This window comes from Betta splendens, chromosome 15 (assembly GCF_900634795.4).
Source record: "Betta splendens chromosome 15, fBetSpl5.4, whole genome shotgun sequence".
In the NCBI taxonomy this organism is placed as follows: Eukaryota; Metazoa; Chordata; class Actinopteri; order Anabantiformes; family Osphronemidae; genus Betta; species Betta splendens.
Window position 1 is genome coordinate 5828454 of NC_040895.2, and position 17517 is coordinate 5845970.

Here is a 17517-nt window from a genome sequence, read left to right on the forward strand (position 1 = left end):
CATTTCTCATGACGATACTGTATTTTCTTACATGTAAACTTCCTGAGCACTAACCTTTGACCCTTGGTACGGCAGTGAAGCCGGTGGACAGTGTGGTAATATTTGTGCGTTCAGCAAATTTTGAGATGAGAGGGCAGCGAGCTGCAGGACCGTGGAGGATTAAAGGAGAAGCTGCAGGCACCGCAGTCGCCCCGTTGACCTCCACCCTCCACTTGCTCTTTTGTTCTACATTGTGAATAATCAAAGGCTGTGTTGGATGAGAGCTAGCCGCTGGCCACCCTGTCTGCACCAGGTTAGTGGGTTAAAAAGGCACATTCGGTGCTCTTCAAAAGGCGTGTGACCCCTCACTCCGACTCTGACACTCAGACTACCTCCCACTCCTCCCACTTCCCGTTTTTCCCCTCTTTCCAGCCATTTCCTGGTTCGAACATCAGATTAAATATATACATATATAATATAAATACCTCTCCTTGAACACTGTCAGACAATCTGTGTTGGATAGATCTCGGCATCATGATGCATGTTGTCTTTTTGCTCATAAGGAATAAATCATGTTTACGATTAATAAATAAGTTGTTAATAAGCAGAGGTTTCACCTATCATGCCAGATTTTAATGCAGAATTATTTCAGTTGTCCATGTCTTGAGCTCTTTGATTTATTTGTTCCCACAAGGTCTTGTGATGATTTTGACTTCCTGATTTATTGAATCTAATCTTTGTCTCCTAACTCTGTTACTTCATTCTAAGATCTGGTGTTGTAGGGATTTTTATTGAAGTTTTAGTTATTTAAAGTTATTAAGGGTGTTTTTTTAACCCTGGCAGCAGTCCTTGTTTTTTTGGTCCAGCTCAAATTAGGAAACATATTCTAACTAATTACTCAGATTTATTCAAACTCCAGATGAGAACAGCATGAGACACCTTTTTATGAATAGAAATACTGAAGTAAATACAGAAAGAGCAACTTTATCATCCATTTATTCATAATGTGCTTGTGACTGGCCACAACCTGGTTGGGGAAGCATGCTGGGAAGTCCTAATGGTGCAGACAAAGTGTGTGTTTAACCACAAACCAAACAATTTAACACAACGCACAGATCATTAACCCTAGATAGGAGTCATTTTTTCTGTGGCTAATGATGGCTGGGCTTCTGTATCTGTAACTAATGCTTTCCTTCGAGCAAATTAACATCAGTTACTGTAAAACAGCCTCAGCCAATAGCCTTTCATCCAGCGGCAGCAGATTTTTGTGCCTGAAGAAGAATCTGCATTACTGCATGTCGACGAGCTCCCAGTGAGTTATTTAGTGCAGCTTCTGATGTGAAACGTTAAAATGGAACATTTATTTTCCAAACAGCCCCATCTGCAAAAAAAAAGCCCTACTTTTAGCATTGCATTTATTTTCTCTCATGGTTGCGGCGTTGATGGTACTTTCAGTCTTGTTTTGTTTCTCTTGGCTGGCCGTGATCTGGCCTCTGTGACTGCTAATTAAAGAAAAAAAACAGAGCTAAGCTGAGCAGCAAAAAGGGCTCTACCTTCTTCCTAATCTCATCATGCTGGACATACAGTACAGAGTTAAAGGAAACCAGGGACACAATTTCAGGAAGTTTTCTTTGGCCTGGAGGGAAAACCAGAGAGAGATTTTTCTGAGATCCATTTTTAGTAGAGTCAGAGGTTTCAGGGGTTGGGCGGCGAGGGTGGACGAGCAGTGCCTGACTCGAACCACAACATGTGTGTTTTTGCCTCTTGGCTGGATGTGGTCTGGGTCTAAAGTATGCAGGAAATGGCCTGTGCTGTCTGTCCAGCTAACAGGTGCAAGTCAGCCGCCAACAAATGGCCCCAGCAACTCACTATATGACATTTTAATTTGAAACTCCTTTTAAAAATAGCACAAATACTTCTGTTGGCAGTTCTTTGTTTTAATAAGCTGGTGCCAGTTAATGGGGCTCCTTCTGTATAAAAAACCCCTTTATCCTGGAGATAGCCCTCTACTACTGTCTAAATACTCTCATGCACATTTTGAAAGAGGGTCAACAAGCATAAGCTCAGTGCATTTCAAATATATAATATCTAACCAGCATTCAAAAAAATATACATTTAGTTAAATAGTCACAGATTTAACTGACAATTGAGTCTCCCTCTCTCTCTCCCTCTCTCTCTCTGTTCCCCAGGGACCTGAAGAATAATTTGATAAGTACATTGGAGCCCGGGGCCTTTCGTGGTCTGCTAGCCCTGAGGAGACTGTGAGTATGATGAAGCCTTATAATAGGCTTCTCCAGGGGACACAGGGACACGTTCTTTGGCCTTAGGGACAATAAGAAGGAGTAAGAGTGAAAAGTGAACTGAGGTGTGGAGAAAAGGCCATTTCAGGCGTTTCTGAACTGTCTCTGCATAAACGGCTTTTAGAAGCAATGCATGTGGACGATTAAACTTCATTAGGTTCTGTCTCTTCATTGATGCATTCGTTGCTTTACAGACATTAGCTGTGTGAGGCTGTATTGCTAGGAGACAAACAAGCAAAATAAAAGTAAAATTGAGTTCAGGCAGCCTCACCTCACGCCTTGTAACGAACATTTTCTTATCCATGCATCCATCAAATGACGACATGTTGTCATTTTGCTAAGCGAGACCCTGGACAGGTTGCGAGTGTAAGGTTTATTTACATGATGAAAAATTTATGAAACAATAGTCTTAACCAAATGTTTCTTCATTGAGGCAAAATCACCAAACTACTTCTATTTGCTTATTTTTCTTTTTCACCCCCCAACTCCCACTCTTTTATGTTTACTCCAGAAAAAAAAAAATGACAATTTACATTATTAAATGCATTTAGACATTTCTGATCACGTGTAGCATCTTACAACATCTGCGTGGTGTGTTTCAGTCAAACTCTGCAAAAACCAAAACTTTAGTTCTTGCCTCTAGACTTGCTGTATACTGTAACTACACAGCTGTGCAGTCCTCCAGCTGTACGGTCGCCCCACCCATCATACTGTACAGCAATGCTGTGATTCATTTGTAATACAGTTAGATTTCAAAGTTAAAATATAGAAGCATATTAGTTTACAGATTGTGTAAAAATATATAAAGCCATAGAAAAGGATGCACATCTATTTTTTTAATGGTCTGTAAACTGGACTCGCCTGTTTTCCACTTCTAGGCCTCAGAGTGAGTGATGTGATTGCAGCCTGATATTTAGTGGGCTCGGGCGCACACATGCAAACAGCCAGTTATCCGTGCTGATGCGGGACGCGTGTGCGCCAGGCTCCGGGAGCAGCGCAGTGCTAATTTAAGTGCTCCCCAACCGGTGATTACTCCAGAGCTCTGCCTATTTTCCCACAGCTGCTCCAGTAAAGCAGCTCTTTAATTACAACGCGCGATGGCACAGACGCGGCAGCGCTCAGACGCTCACACGCTGCGTTTGCATGTGTTTGTTTGTGTGTGTGTGTGTGTGTGTGTGCGTGCGCACCAGCAGTGGTTGTGTGAGGAGTTAAAGGTTACAAAAGTTCAGGGCAGCTATTGCAGGAAGTTGATGATGAATGAGCATAGCTCTGGATAACCAAGGCAGTTTTCACAGCTGTTTAGGTTTCCTGTGTTCTTCAGAAGGTAACAGATGGAAACGTACACTAACACAGGATCATTTCTGCAGTTCATTCATATTCACAGTTCTCCTGCTTGTAAAATATCTAAATGTATATTTAATGTTTGATCTGATGCATGTTTTTGTTCTTGCAGGGATTTGTCCAACAACAGGATTGGCTGCCTTTCACCCCAAATGTTTCTTGATCTGGGCAGCTTGTCAAAATTGTAAGTAATCCCAAAATTGAAAACATTCCGTGTGTGTGTGTGTGTGTGTGTGTGTGTGTGTGTGTGTGTGTGTGTGTGTGTGTGTGTGTGTGTGTGTGTGCGCGTGCGTGCGTGCGTGCGTGCGTGTGCGCGTGTATGTGTGTGCACTTTGGTGTTTGGTTCTTTAGGGATGTGCAACAAATTACAGTCATTTGCTCTAGTAGTTCTCCCTGAGATCAGCCTGTTTCTGTGTAAAAGCATTTGATTTCTTTTTTGCAACAAACAGGAATCTATCTGGAAACATCTTCTCTACTCTGACCATTGGGCTCTTCACGCACCTCCTGGCTCTCAGAGTGCTGTAAGGCAAACACACTTTATGCACACAAAATACATCCATTCACCAGCTTTGAAGAAGAAATGAAAGCATTATTCTAAGGGTTTGTAAAAGAGCAAGCCAAGAAGTTTGATTAGCTTTTCACTGGTATTTACTATAATTGTGGCTCAGCACAGGTGCATGTAATGACATTAGGGATGGCTCCATTCCATGTAGGTGAGCCAGGAAACCATGCCAATGATTGGGCAAGCACAGTACCTGTACCTGTTTAGAGCCGGAGCATTTGAATGCAATGAAACCATCATTCACTTTCCCACTCACTGTACGCGTGTGTTTTGCACAGTAAATGTCTCCTGTGGAGTTAATGCATGAGCAAAATCCGTGATGCGGTGACCGTGCGCCTGCCTTCCCATCAGGCACTTCCACACTGAGACTCTGTTCTGTGACTGTCAGCTGAAGTGGCTGCTCCTCTGGGCCCGGAGCAACTCTGTACGGATCGGTAACGACACCGTGTGTGTGTTCCCCACCTACCTGCACGGCCTGGAGCTCCGCAACCTACGCGAACACCAGCTCGTGTGCGGTAAGGGATCGGCCAAGTGTGAGGAGTGTCGTTTTTTATTCTATGTTGTACCTTCCAATAATCTAATTTTCTGCAATAAACTGAATTTGTAGCAGTGAAAAAAACCTCTTGAATGCCATCCCAAAATAATGCGCCACTTAATTAGCACATTTGGTAATTAGTTAATTAATAATTTCCACCTGGCGTCCCAGGTGTGAATTAGCTGCTAAGTACGAGGCCAGATTGAAAGTCAGCAGGTCTCCGAGTCCTGAAATTGACTGTTCTACACACTCTGGCTGGAAAGTTTACTTTCCCCTGTTGCATAAATTACAGTAAATACATGATGTTCTATTAAACCACATAAATGGGGAAGGAACAGAAAACAGCTGCGTCATTAATACTTCACGGAGGGAGGTTTTTAGATTAAATGACTGTTGCTGCTGTTTGGTGTCTCTCATCGGTCTGAGTGTTAAGCAGACTAAAATGGCCTCTTTACTCAGTGGATGCTGTTGAGGTACAATAAGGTAGAAACAAAGCTTTACTGTCCTTTTTCATTTTCTATAAGGCTTGTGTTAAACAGGCAATCTCCCCCCTTTCCCGTCTCTGCGCCGTGCTGAAGCCCACACGTGATGCAATCCTCCGTCTTCTCCCTGTTGATGCAGGGAACAGCGCTCAAGATTGAGGAAAATCACATCTACGTCATCCCCCTCGTAGCTTGTGTGTTTGAATGCACATGACAGCGCTGCCCCGAAACGTCAGCGCCACGCGCCCGTTTCCCTGTGATCCTAATTGTATGTGCTTTTCATTTGCGCAGAACAATCCAAAGCAATTACAGGGTAATTCTGTGCACGAGGCACGGACAAAGAGCCATGACTGGAATCCGGTGGCAGAACGAGGAGCGCTTCTTTCAGGCCTTAAGAAATCCATTATGGGGATTACAATGATAATGTTCTGGGCTCCTGGCTCTGGTCATGTTTGGATCCATCTGCCTCTCCAAAAACTCCACCTCATAATGCCTCATTCAGTCACTTGGCAACAAGCAATCTCCAATTGGATAGTGTGGCGTAACCATATTTTCCTGTTGGTTATTGCATTTTGCCATCACGCGTCAAATGGCCTAGTTTTGTAAATGAATGTGGTGCAGGCTTGTGCGCTGGCCAGGACCTTGTTAGGCACGTGTGAATGGAAACCTGCTCAGCACCAGATGCTTGTTGTCAGGAGAAATCATGGGTGGGATAAAAAAGTGGCAACGCTACAGCGTTACATTACGTTACACAGAATAGAGATTATAATTATGCGCCCCCGTTGTGTTTTTTTAATCACAAAAGGAATCTTTCATTCTCCATCCACTCTGGACTGTAGCACATCGTAGGCGTGAGTCATTATCTGCTCACCGATACAGTACTTCCTGTTTGTTTGCCTCATCTAGTCTTGGCCTTCTGGTTGTGGAACACAGAGATGAGCACACAGAGCATTCATACATGGTATACGCTGCAGGACAGACCCCCACCTTCTCCAGCAGTGTGATTTGAATGATGACACCACATGCAATTATGGGCTGTCATTAAATGAAATGCCCCTGTCTCTGCTGTGCTCTAATAATTTGATTATATAAAAATATCAAGAAATGGAGCTTGATATATTCTGTCATATTAGTCTTTGAAGAGGTATGTGACTTAAATTCAGTTACTGTGAGAGAAAAAATAATGAGGTGAAGGACAAGAATCCTAGAGCTACCGCTTAAGAATGACAAAATTAAGAAAAAGTATTAAAAATCCAATCAAAAAATGAAAATGTAAACCTCCCGGTAGCAATACAATAAAATGAAGCCACTACAATAACTAAGATAAAGCAGTCTTAGTTATTGTAGTGGCTTCATTTTAGGTACTGTGTCCAACCCTGTTTTCTAGAAATAACTAAACTGCAAATGCAACTCTGTTTTTTGTGGAGAGCATCATCAGTGGGTGGATTCCCTTCTGATGCAGTGGCATTTATGAGTCAATGAAGCACAGTGTTTATTGACAGAAAGTGACTCATTTTTTTATGCTGGGATACAAAAAGCACCAGACTTACAAAGTATTTTTTACAGATAATAAACATGTACATATGTAAATTGGATGAATTGGAGGATGAATGACACAGTTGTGTCACACAGTCACACTCTATGTATCTGCACAACATATATTTGGAGTCTGTGCCAAGGGTAAAACTTATAATTCTTTAATAATACATTTAAAAATCTGTAAGTCTGCTGGCACAGTGACGACACAGACGGTGCATTAATGCCAGATGTTTTTTATTAGTGGCTAAAACAAGCTGCTGGTTTAATCATCACAAGCTGCAAAAAACAATCTGCATACGTTCATTTTTCGCATTGTCACTTTTTTTATAAAACAAAATATACAATGTGGACTTCAGTAAGTGGCAGAATGTTTTAATAGAACAATAAGCTCTGATGCCATCAAAAAGCATTTACCATTTTAGGGAGTGTCTTTAATGGGCTATAAAGTCTAGACCACTATCAATTTTGCACTGGCGCACTCCAGGCTCCAATTAGAAAGACCTCTAGTTAGCCCCTGGTAGCCAGTGTTGGTCACTGTGCTAATGTACCACACACACACACACACACACACACACACACACACACACACACACACACACACACACACACACACACACACACGCACATTCTGCCTCTGCCCTCGTCTCCTCTTCCCTCTCCCGCACGCACGCACGCACACACACACACACACACACACACACACACACACACACACACACACACACGCAATAATTGCCTTTCGCTCTGGCAGGATTCGATGGGCGAAGGCAAGCAGCCACAGTCTGATCCTTGGCTCACAGCGTTGTTTCAACAGTATCCGCGTCGGCCAAGTCAATAGCCGATGGCCCCGTGCTGTTTCTGCCTTGCATCCCCAGCACTCACCACCCCCACCCCCCCACAGGAGATAACAGAGCCTCCGCGACTGTCGCTGAGGGCTATCGTAGAGTCTTCGCACTCCAGCGGGGTCAGCGCGAGTAATTACAGAGAGATGTCATCACAGAGAAGCCAATAATAGTGACAGGCTTTTATGTAACTCCGGCACTTTTGATTGTGCACCTTTGATTATGACTTACTTATGTAGAAAATTGAGGTCAGAGCCTCCCATGTGCTAATAGCGTGGCTGCTCGCTAGCTTCTGCATTACCATAAGCGGCAGTGCTCTGCTTCATCAGGGAAACGCGTTCGACCCGACACCTCGGCGCTTCGATCTTCAAAGCCACGCAGTAAAACACTTTGGGCCCACGTGTCCAAGCAACCGACTGGAATCCAAGCAAAGGTGAAAGCGTTTGCCTGTGCTCCACGTCTGGAGTGTGTCCAAGGAAATGTCTGGCTCGTGTAAAAGGAGCAGTGGTGGTGCAGTAGAGAGCTGAGCGAGGTGCTCAGATCACTACATTAACTACACACATGAGCAATAGGTTGATTTGGATTAAAGACCTTACGTTGTCTTCTGATTGGTTCAATCATTGATGCTTCATTGACTCATAAATGCCACTGCATCAGAAGGGAAGACTTCTGCCAAAAGAGGCTACAGGACCCAGCCAGCGAGTAAACCAGCCCCTGTTATTTCAAAGAGTCCAGGAGAGTCCACAGGATGCTGGAGGCTCTTCCTCCTCCACCACTGCAGGAACAGCAGTGCAGGCTTGAAAGAACACACGGCTCCATGTAGTAGGGCTGTGTGCCTCAGTGGTGTGTGCACACTTAACACCAGTCTGGTTTAATTAGAGTTGAGTTGCAGTGCGGTGGGTGGAGATGTTAACGCCGCTGACAAGATGGATGGAAGTATACGGACCGGCCACCCTCCTCATCCTCAGCGCTGCCTCGTTCCTTGTCTCCCAAGGAAGGAGGGTTGACCTCCCCGCTCCCTGCCTTCTATCCTCATGAGGCACAGCACGGAGAAGCGTGGGGGGGGGGGTGGTTGTTTTACAAGCTGACCTTCCTGTTTCATCCTCTCCCCACGTTCCAGATGGACCTCTGGAGATGCCCCTGTTCCAGCTCATACCCTCCCAGAGACAAGTGGTGTTCCACGGGGACCGCCTCCCCCTGCAGTGCGCCGCCACCCACATGGACCCGACGGTGAGGCTGAGCTGGCGCCACAACGGCCGCGTGGCGAGCACGCAGGAAGACCGCGGCGTTTACGTGGAGGAGACCCTGCTGCACGACTGCTGCCTGCTGACCAGGTATGAAGACGCTTTCTCACAGAGGGGGAGAGGCGATTAGCTGACACGACGGGTGTAAGTCAAAGCAGGTGGACGAGTAAAAAGCTCAGATCCTGCATCCTCTGCTTCCTTATGGTGGATGGGGTCACAGGCGCCTCTCTCGGCCTCCCGGTCACCCATAGGTGCTTTTGATTCACCTTTTGCTATTGGTACCCTTGATAAGGATCTGGAAGGACAGGACAGAACCGGCTCGGCAGCGTGCCAACGCCTCAGAGCAATCTGCCTGTCCGTTCAGACGCTCCCTCGACGCCGGCGCAGCGTCGGCTAATCACACGCTAAGGGGAGCAGATGCTGAATCATAATTGCGCCGTCCCCCTTTTTTTTTTTCATAGAAACCCGGCACGGAGCCTTGCAGCAGCATCTACTGAGTGCTCTGCATCCTGCGGGACGTGTGTGTCATAAATACAGTTGACGTAATGCCGTGGCACCGGAGCTCACGCGCTGTAGCTGTTGATTAGTTTAACTGCTGCCTGCTCTGACTCGGCCTCTCCGACATAAATATTGATGGAGTGCTGACAGAAATATGTTTGCCTGTGTCAACAGAGCCGCGACGCCTCTCGCCGGTTTACTTGGCAACAGGAGCTCCAGCTATTTTTCCGCTCCATTTCTGGGAAGTTCTAGCGTTCCCCCCCCCCCCCGACTGCAAACAGAGCAAATAGTCAATATTTTTCCTTTTCATTATGTAGCAGCTCAGGGTTTGACATTCTCAGTGATCCCTGTTGTGAATGCTCTGCCGTGAATAATTGGATTACAGGGTACAGAGAGATCTTTTAGCAATTTCTCAGTGTCACTGTGTGTCAGTAGTGATGTTACTTGGCCCGTTGTTTTTTTTTTTTTTGAGGGTGAGATGTTTGTTACAATGAAGACAAAGCAATTCTTTGCGTCTTGCTTGCCATTAGCTTACAACATCATCATCATCAGTGGTGATGGCTGAAATACTTCCAAAGTACTGAGACATACTGTTTATCCTCAAAGGTATTCGCTCACTTGCCCTGATATACATATGAACTGAGCACTAATGAAGCGACATCCCATTCTTAATCAAGTGGGTTCAATATTAAAAAGCACATTTGTGAGGTCGCATACAGTACTAATTAATTCCAAAGGTTTTCTATTGGGTTGAGGGCAGAACTCTGTGCAGGCCAGTCAAGTTCATCCACACCAGACTCCATCATCCATGTCTTTATTGACCTTACTGAAAGAGGAAGGGGTCAGCTTCAAACTGTTCCCACAAATTTGGGAGCATGGAATAGTCCAAAAATGTCTTTCAGCAGTGTCCACCACTGGATCCAACGATTTGCATTGCACTTGGCAATGTATGGCCTGGATGCGCCTGCTCGGCACATGGAAACCCACTCCTACCACTGTTCTTGAGCTAATCTGAAGGCCACTTGAAGCTTGGAGGGCTGTAGGCGTTGACTCTGCAGAAAGTTGGCATCCTCTATGCACTATGTGCCTCAGTATTGGCCGACCTCGCTCCATCAGTTTACGTGGCCTACTGTACCACTTCGTGGCGGAGTTGCCGTTGCTCCCAAACACTTCCACGTTCTTTTAATACAGATGACACTTTACTGTGGAATATTTAGGAGTGAGGAACTCCTACTGTATCACAGCTCCACGCTGAAATTCACTGAGCATTCATTCTTTTACAAATGTTTGTAAAAACAGTCTTCATGCCTAGGTGCTTAATTTTATATACCTGTGGCTCATTCCCATTGTTTGGATGGGTGAGCAAAAACTTTTTGCAGCATAGTGTACACTGAACTCAGAATTCTGAATAATCCATTCTGGGAAGGAAGTAATTACAGTAGTGTCTACGTGCACCCTGGAGTCTCATAATATTTGGATAATAGAGGCCGTTTAACATTGTGTGTAAGCATTTGAAACAAAGATGTTGCATCATAGGCTTCATACACAGACACTTCAGAACTCGATGTACACAAGCATCTTTAAATAATAAAATACACATTGCTGATATTACTGCGACCATTAAGGTTCTGTTTTCTTTTAGTTGACTTTAATTGTCAGTTCATGTCTTGTACTGTGTGAATTAAGGCCTAACTATCATCGCGCTAAAGTGTGTTTTTTGGCTATAACCCCTTTTCTTTTCTGTCCCCATGACTTGCTCTCGCTGCTGTAATCAGCATCATTTGGCTTTAAGCTCAGTAGGAGCCACTGTATGATACGTGCTCAGCAACTTGTGGAGCGTTTTCCCATTTAGCAACTATAGAACCAGGCTTTAATGGCCATAGAGTAGAGGAGGGCGAAGGTTGCGTCGTTGTGGGAGATCTTCTTCTACAACTGACCCCCGCTTGAAGCCTCCATCCTTTCCCCTCTTCAAAAACAACTCCGAACTTTGACTCCGCTCTTCCAACTTGGACCTAATAAGACACCAGGAATTATCTGACACCTACAGTAAAACGTCCCCCTCCTGTTGAAAACTCGCTACATGTAGAAGCAGACGTAGTTTCCGTCGCTGACGTGTGTAACTGAGCTCAGTCCAACACAAACAGTCTGCTGGGCCTGGGCTGAACTCCCCCCCTCGACCGGTGCTCTTTCTTAAACAGCGGTGTTGAGGGTCACGTGTAGGGGAAATCAGAGTCCAGCGACCTCTCGGATCCAGCACTTGGCTGCAAAAGGAGATGGAAATACAAAAGACAAGTAATGGTTTAGCCTTTGGCACGCCATTTCTGTCAGTGTTCATTTAGCCACAGTGGACAGTAAATTAATCACCGCTGCTGGTGTTGATGCCGTTCACCTTGGCTAAGTGTCCTCTGAGCAGTCAGCCTTGCCCCGCATGCCCCATCAGAGGGGAAAGACTGAATACACAGGATTTAGCGTGAGGCTTAAAGCCCCTTCCTGGATTTGTCGTGCGGCGTTGCAGCAGCGAGGGCATGGGCTCCACAGCCTCAGAGAAGTGACCTCTTTGAAGGTGAACCCAAAGCGTTTTTGCGGCTGTTTGCTAAGCTAAATTCCGCTTACCTCGCTTTAGGCTGCATTAGGCCAACAGCCAGCGGACACATTATGTGACTGAAGCAACCACACCGTCTTGTCATTCTTCGCATTGTGTTTCTTTTATGCCTTCTGTGCTCCTCAGCGTCTTTGTGTTATTACTCGGCACCGTGTCATTATGGCCCCTTATTTGCTGGCACAGGTGGGCCGTTAAGCTGATCCGTTTACATTGCTTACAGCAAGCAGCAGCGAAAAAAACACCCAAAAAAAGCCCCACGAGGCCTCGCGGTTCTGCAATGTGGGCCAGACTCCTGCTGAGTGATGGTGTCGAGCCAAACTTCCAGCGTTAGCTGTGCTAGCGGCAGCAGTGGGACCAGCCTGTGATTCATGTTTCATTAATCAAACATTTTCGAGCCCTGTAGCAAGCTACAGTACGGCAGACGCTCTGGATGTATCTTTCTTAATCCTCTCCATTTTTAATCAGGCTAATCTTGCACAAAATGAAGAACCTGTTTGAAAATTTTACTGAAGGCAAAGGGGAAAAAGGAAAACGTCTCTTACTCTCTGTACTGTACCTACTGGTACCTACTGGTGCTGATTTGCTTTCTTTAGATGCAACTTTTGTGCAGCACGCGCGCACACACACACACACACACACACACACACACACACACACACACACACACACACACACACACGGTTTATTACCTCCAGGTTCAGCTTCTGCTTACAAGTCATGTCACTAAAGAAAAATGGAAACTCTTAGTTATATTTGGAAAAGTTAAACAAGCATAAAGTGAAGTGTAAATTATTAATAGCCTACGTAATGTACTTTGTGAAGTAATAAATAGTGTGTGTTAGGACATGCTTGCTGATACTGATACTGAGCAAGTTCATTATATAGTTATGGTTCACCATACGTAGTTATTGATTGATGCTTGTGTGTGTTTGTATGCACACAATAATAATCCTTGATCCTTGTTAAAAAACAGTTGATGCTTTATCTAAAAACACAATGCAGATCTTTTACATGCTGTGACATAAATGCACTGACTGACGATTCAAGTCAAAGGGACAGACTGACAAAGTGACAACGTGCATCATCATTATGTAAACATATAATAGATATCAATTTGGATTAATAGTGGATGGGGAGCCGGCCCACAATGGAGCAGTGTTACTGCAGATGTAGGTCACAGCTCTGTGAATGTCTTCTGTGGCCCTGCTCTACTGGAGCAATTTCTCGGTGTGTCACATGCGGAGCCTTTTTGTGGAACCTGACTGGATGCTTAATGGTTTCCTCTGCTCTCCTGGCTTTGTCCGGGTGCACGATCATGGCTGGCATTTGCGATCAGACTGCAGAACAGGTCGCTGCTGAGGTTTTTTCCGCTGCGGAGCAGACTGGGAGACAAACTGGAGCGGTGGTGGAGCACTGGGTGTGTAGGAGGGGTTGGGGTGGGGAGCTTTGTTTTGTTTTGTTTTCTCTTTTTCCCAGCATCCACTTGGCCCACGTTCAGCAATGATGTAACTGTCCCGGCTGTCGTTGAAGAGGACACGTACAGCAGTTATGTCTCACACGCGCACATAATCACAGTTTATTATGAAAAAACACTGACTTGTCTCTTTATTTGATGAACAGAAGATGACAGTAACGTACTTTAATGTGAACAATCATATAAAAATGTTTATTACTTGGAAAAACATATGATCAGCAGCGCTACTGGTAGTTATGGGCCCCATGAAGAAAATTTGGTTTCAGGCCCTACAGTTTCAGGATCTTAGGAAGTAGTTTGAATAAACGCTCTTACCCTCAAATAGAGCCTTGGATGTGAAACAGCAGCAGCTCATGTTCTACAACTTGTAATCTAATGCAAGAAACGAACGCCTTGTGGACATTTTTTGTTCTGTTCGCTGGCTGTGTAGCAGCACATAGTTTCACGGGCTGCGAGGACAGTACATATTGTCGGCTATTAGAGCAACACTAACATTATACTGCAAGGAAGCTCCATGAATAAACAAACCTTTCTTTGGATAGGCAGAAATAAGCCGTAATTTAGTCTTATTTGCAATTCGTTCAATGTTACTATTAATAAAGCTGGTCTCTGTGGAACCCTCAAAGTTTGTGGGCCCTTCGAATTAGGATAATTCTAAGGGCCTTTTTTAGTGATATGGCTTGACTGATCTTTCAAGTTTGAAAGTATGAAAAGATGGCATTTTTGTATCCAGTGTCATCATTCTGTGCAAATTGTTTGGAGTCTGTGTGATACTGGGCTTCCAGTCTACACAGATAGTACAGTGAACAGTATATTATTCACTGTCATACACAAGTGACGTGTCCTGGCACAGGGCCCAGTAACAGAATCTCCTTATTTAAGTATCTCCTATCACAAAGCTGTAACAACTGTGGTGAAGGAACGTGGAGTTTACGCCAGAGCACAATGTGCTTCCATTACATCTCGGTGTTCATATTATTTTGCTGGTGGATTCAGATCAGTAGAGCAAATGTTTTCATCATCTGCATATGTAGAAAAGGAGTTGCTATGAAAACTGTCAATCACACTAAAACCAGTCGCTTGAATGTATTTTTCTCAACGACACTTGTTTTTGCAACATATGATTTTGTTTTATTACCTGCATCCATCCAGAGTGAGTCCATAAACGTCACATTATGGGTTCCATGTTTCATATGCTGTACTTTTCTCGTTCACCTGCTGTATTTTGTGTGATCTCTATACAGAGTGAAAGGAAACCTTTTACTGTGATCTGTAATGACTGATCAGACTCTGTCACTTGGTGTGCCCCCCCCCGCTGAGCTGACATGGAACCTGACTGCTGCCAGTCATCTGTTGAAGGACAGTTCGCCTGTCCTCTGTGCTTTTTGCCCTGCTGATCCACAGACACACACTCTGCTCTGACAGAGATGTTGCGGAGAGAGGAATGTGCTGTACCCATTGCGAGCCTATTTACTAACCATGACAACACGGCCCCTCAACATGAAGTAGAGTTTTGACACATTGTTACTATCAGTTATTCTGAGTGTTGTTTTATAAGTTGACCTGATCTTTTATAACATGCATAAAAGCATTGTTCTAATTTCCCAGAGCTCAAAATGATGCCTTCAAATAAAACTACACATTTCGAGGAGCTGGAACGAGATTAATTGTTATTTTGGAGCAATTAATCATTAGCTGAAAAAGTTGCAAATGAATTATCTGCAGATCAAATCATCTATTAATCATTTGGGGTTTATTCATAAATCAGGGTCCAGTGGCAGTTGAGGCTGGGGACGTTCAATTAATTATTTCTTGTTGAGAGGACACGAGTACACACAGGATGCAGTTCTCCCTGTGTGTCAGCCGCAACTGGCTTCCTCTCACCTGGGACCCTGAACAGGATGAGCAGTGCAGATAATGAGCAGACAGATGGACACGAGAAGCAGTGAAGTGCACGCGGACTTGCTGTCAGTCTCCCCAGTTTGGTTTCTCTGTATGGAGCCAATGGTAAATCTCTCATTTCCCTAAAAAAGCCTTTATGGCAACACACATGATGTTCTTAGTGCTGAATGAACCAAGCACCAGATGTTAAAACAAACAAAGATAATGAATGATGATGAATTTAGATGCTCTGTGGTAAAAACACTTGAATTTTATAATACTGGTTCACAATTTGACTCCCCAAATGAGAAAAAAATGCAATGCTTAAAGTAAATAAATGTAGTTTGTATTGATACTGTACTTTTTAAGGATGGCTGTACAAATAGCTTGCATGTTGTACAGTAACACACAGGCCAGAAAGGAGAGAGAAGAGTGAACGGAGCAAAGGCTTTAATATTTGTTTTCTTTCTCACATCCTCTGAGTGCTTTCTGGGATTACAGTTTCTCCGTATTTGAGCTGCTCAGTCGCTTATCATCTCACACTCTGAGATTCCTGTTCCGTGTCCAGCCTGTCACTTATAGTTTTTTGTGTCAACCGTCACACATTTGCGGAGCATAGTTCTTTAAGCGGCATTAAAAAATGTATATACATACAGCGGTGTGTGGGTAAACTGAGTCGTATTACAAACACAGCTTAATTAAATCACATAAAGGCATGAGCTCCTTCAACACTCACAAAGCAAAGTGTACATTTGTCGACAACTGGATTGCAGCTTATTTGGAAATTAAATAGTTTGCATTTCCCAAGGAGCCGCTATTTCCATGGCGACAAAGCCGGTTGCTTAGCAATCTCTTCCGGCTTTTCATCTTGTTTTTTTTCATTAGGAGTAAAATCCTCAAGATTAGACGCTTTGGCAAATGGCCTGCGTTGGCTCTTTGTCACTGTTTCACCACCCTTTTGTTTAATCAGGCATTTTCTATTGAGATAGGAATCGCTGTGACAAAGTAGGAAAGATAAGCATGAGTAATGATCATCCGAAATCACAGCCAACACTTTAAGCCACTGGTTAGTCATAACACGCACAAGTGTCTCTTGAATGAATCCGATTTTACGTGACATGCGCGCGCACACACACACACACACACACACGTCTGCCCTCCTGCTGTGATACGGCGCTTCCACTGACGACGGAATCCTGACGATTTCGCCTCAACCTCAACCTCTCCGCCGTATGACCAAACTAATCCCTGCCTTAATCCAAAAGTGATCCTTAAAGTCAAGTCCTAACATAAACTAATCCTTAAACAACATTAAAAAGGAGCTCGGTATCAGCCCAATCCTGCACCTCGAGCAAACCTTTTCCGGACATTTGAAGTTCACAGGAAGGAGGTTTTGACAAGGTGCCGTCCAAACTTGTGCCTGTTCTTCCTCCTCCAGCGAGGTCATCCTCTCCAGCATCGACGTGGGCATCGCTGGCATCTGGGAGTGCCTGGCAACCAGTTCCCGTGGCAACGCCTCTCTGCAAATGGAGATAGTTGTTCTGGAGACGTCGGCGGTGTACTGCCCCGCGGATCGAGTCAGCAACAACAAGGGGGACTTCAGGTAATGCACCTTCAGGGTCTAGAGAAGGAGAACATTTGCATACTGTGACTTTTGAAGCTAACGTCTAATATTTGCTGTTTAGACAATGTTTATTGGGCGGTTGTTAGTTTTGTGAAGCTAAAGCATATTTTGAGGCAATAGCATATGGGGTTGGGATCAGTCCTTCATGCAGTGCTAATTAGCTCCTGGCAATAGTTTTAAATCAGTGCAGACTCAAGAGTGGTATCAAGTTAATTTTTCATTAACCAACCTGCTGCACCCTGTATTGGCTTCCTGGCCAAGGCTGGATGAAGAAACACCACGTAGAGAAATTTGCTGCTAATAGAGACGCGAGTCGGGATAAATAACTAAGGTCATACAAATATGCTCTTTATTAGAACATTGAGGGACCGTTTTGTTTTTCCAACACTGTCTGTGCCTCTTTCCCACCTGGGAAAATCCCACAAAACATTACGGCCCGGTTGCCAATAGTCCAGTTTTAAAGCACCGTTATACCAGCATAGCCCACCGTCCCTCGACGACACTCATCACCGTGGCCTTCATCACCCCTACCCCTCCCTTTTTCCTCCTCCCCCTGTAACCACCTTGAAACCCAGTGACTGTGCTCGCCCACTTGCAACCTCCACCTCTCTCTC

At 44.6% G+C, this 17517-nt stretch overlaps 1 protein-coding gene across 2 annotated transcripts in view; it reads left to right on the forward strand.

Annotated features, from left to right (window-relative positions):
• Positions 1-17517, forward strand: part of LOC114870630 (adhesion G protein-coupled receptor A3) — a 102733-nt gene that overhangs the window by 19110 nt on the left and 66106 nt on the right. For both annotated transcript variants that reach the window (XM_029175546.3, XM_029175547.3), the window contains exons 3-8: positions 2169-2240; positions 3733-3804; positions 4070-4141; positions 4534-4697; positions 8701-8914; positions 16718-16882. In XM_029175546.3, the coding sequence (XP_029031379.1) occupies positions 2169-2240; positions 3733-3804; positions 4070-4141; positions 4534-4697; positions 8701-8914; positions 16718-16882 (759 nt within the window). The remainder of the gene's footprint in view (positions 1-2168; positions 2241-3732; positions 3805-4069; positions 4142-4533; positions 4698-8700; positions 8915-16717; positions 16883-17517) is intronic.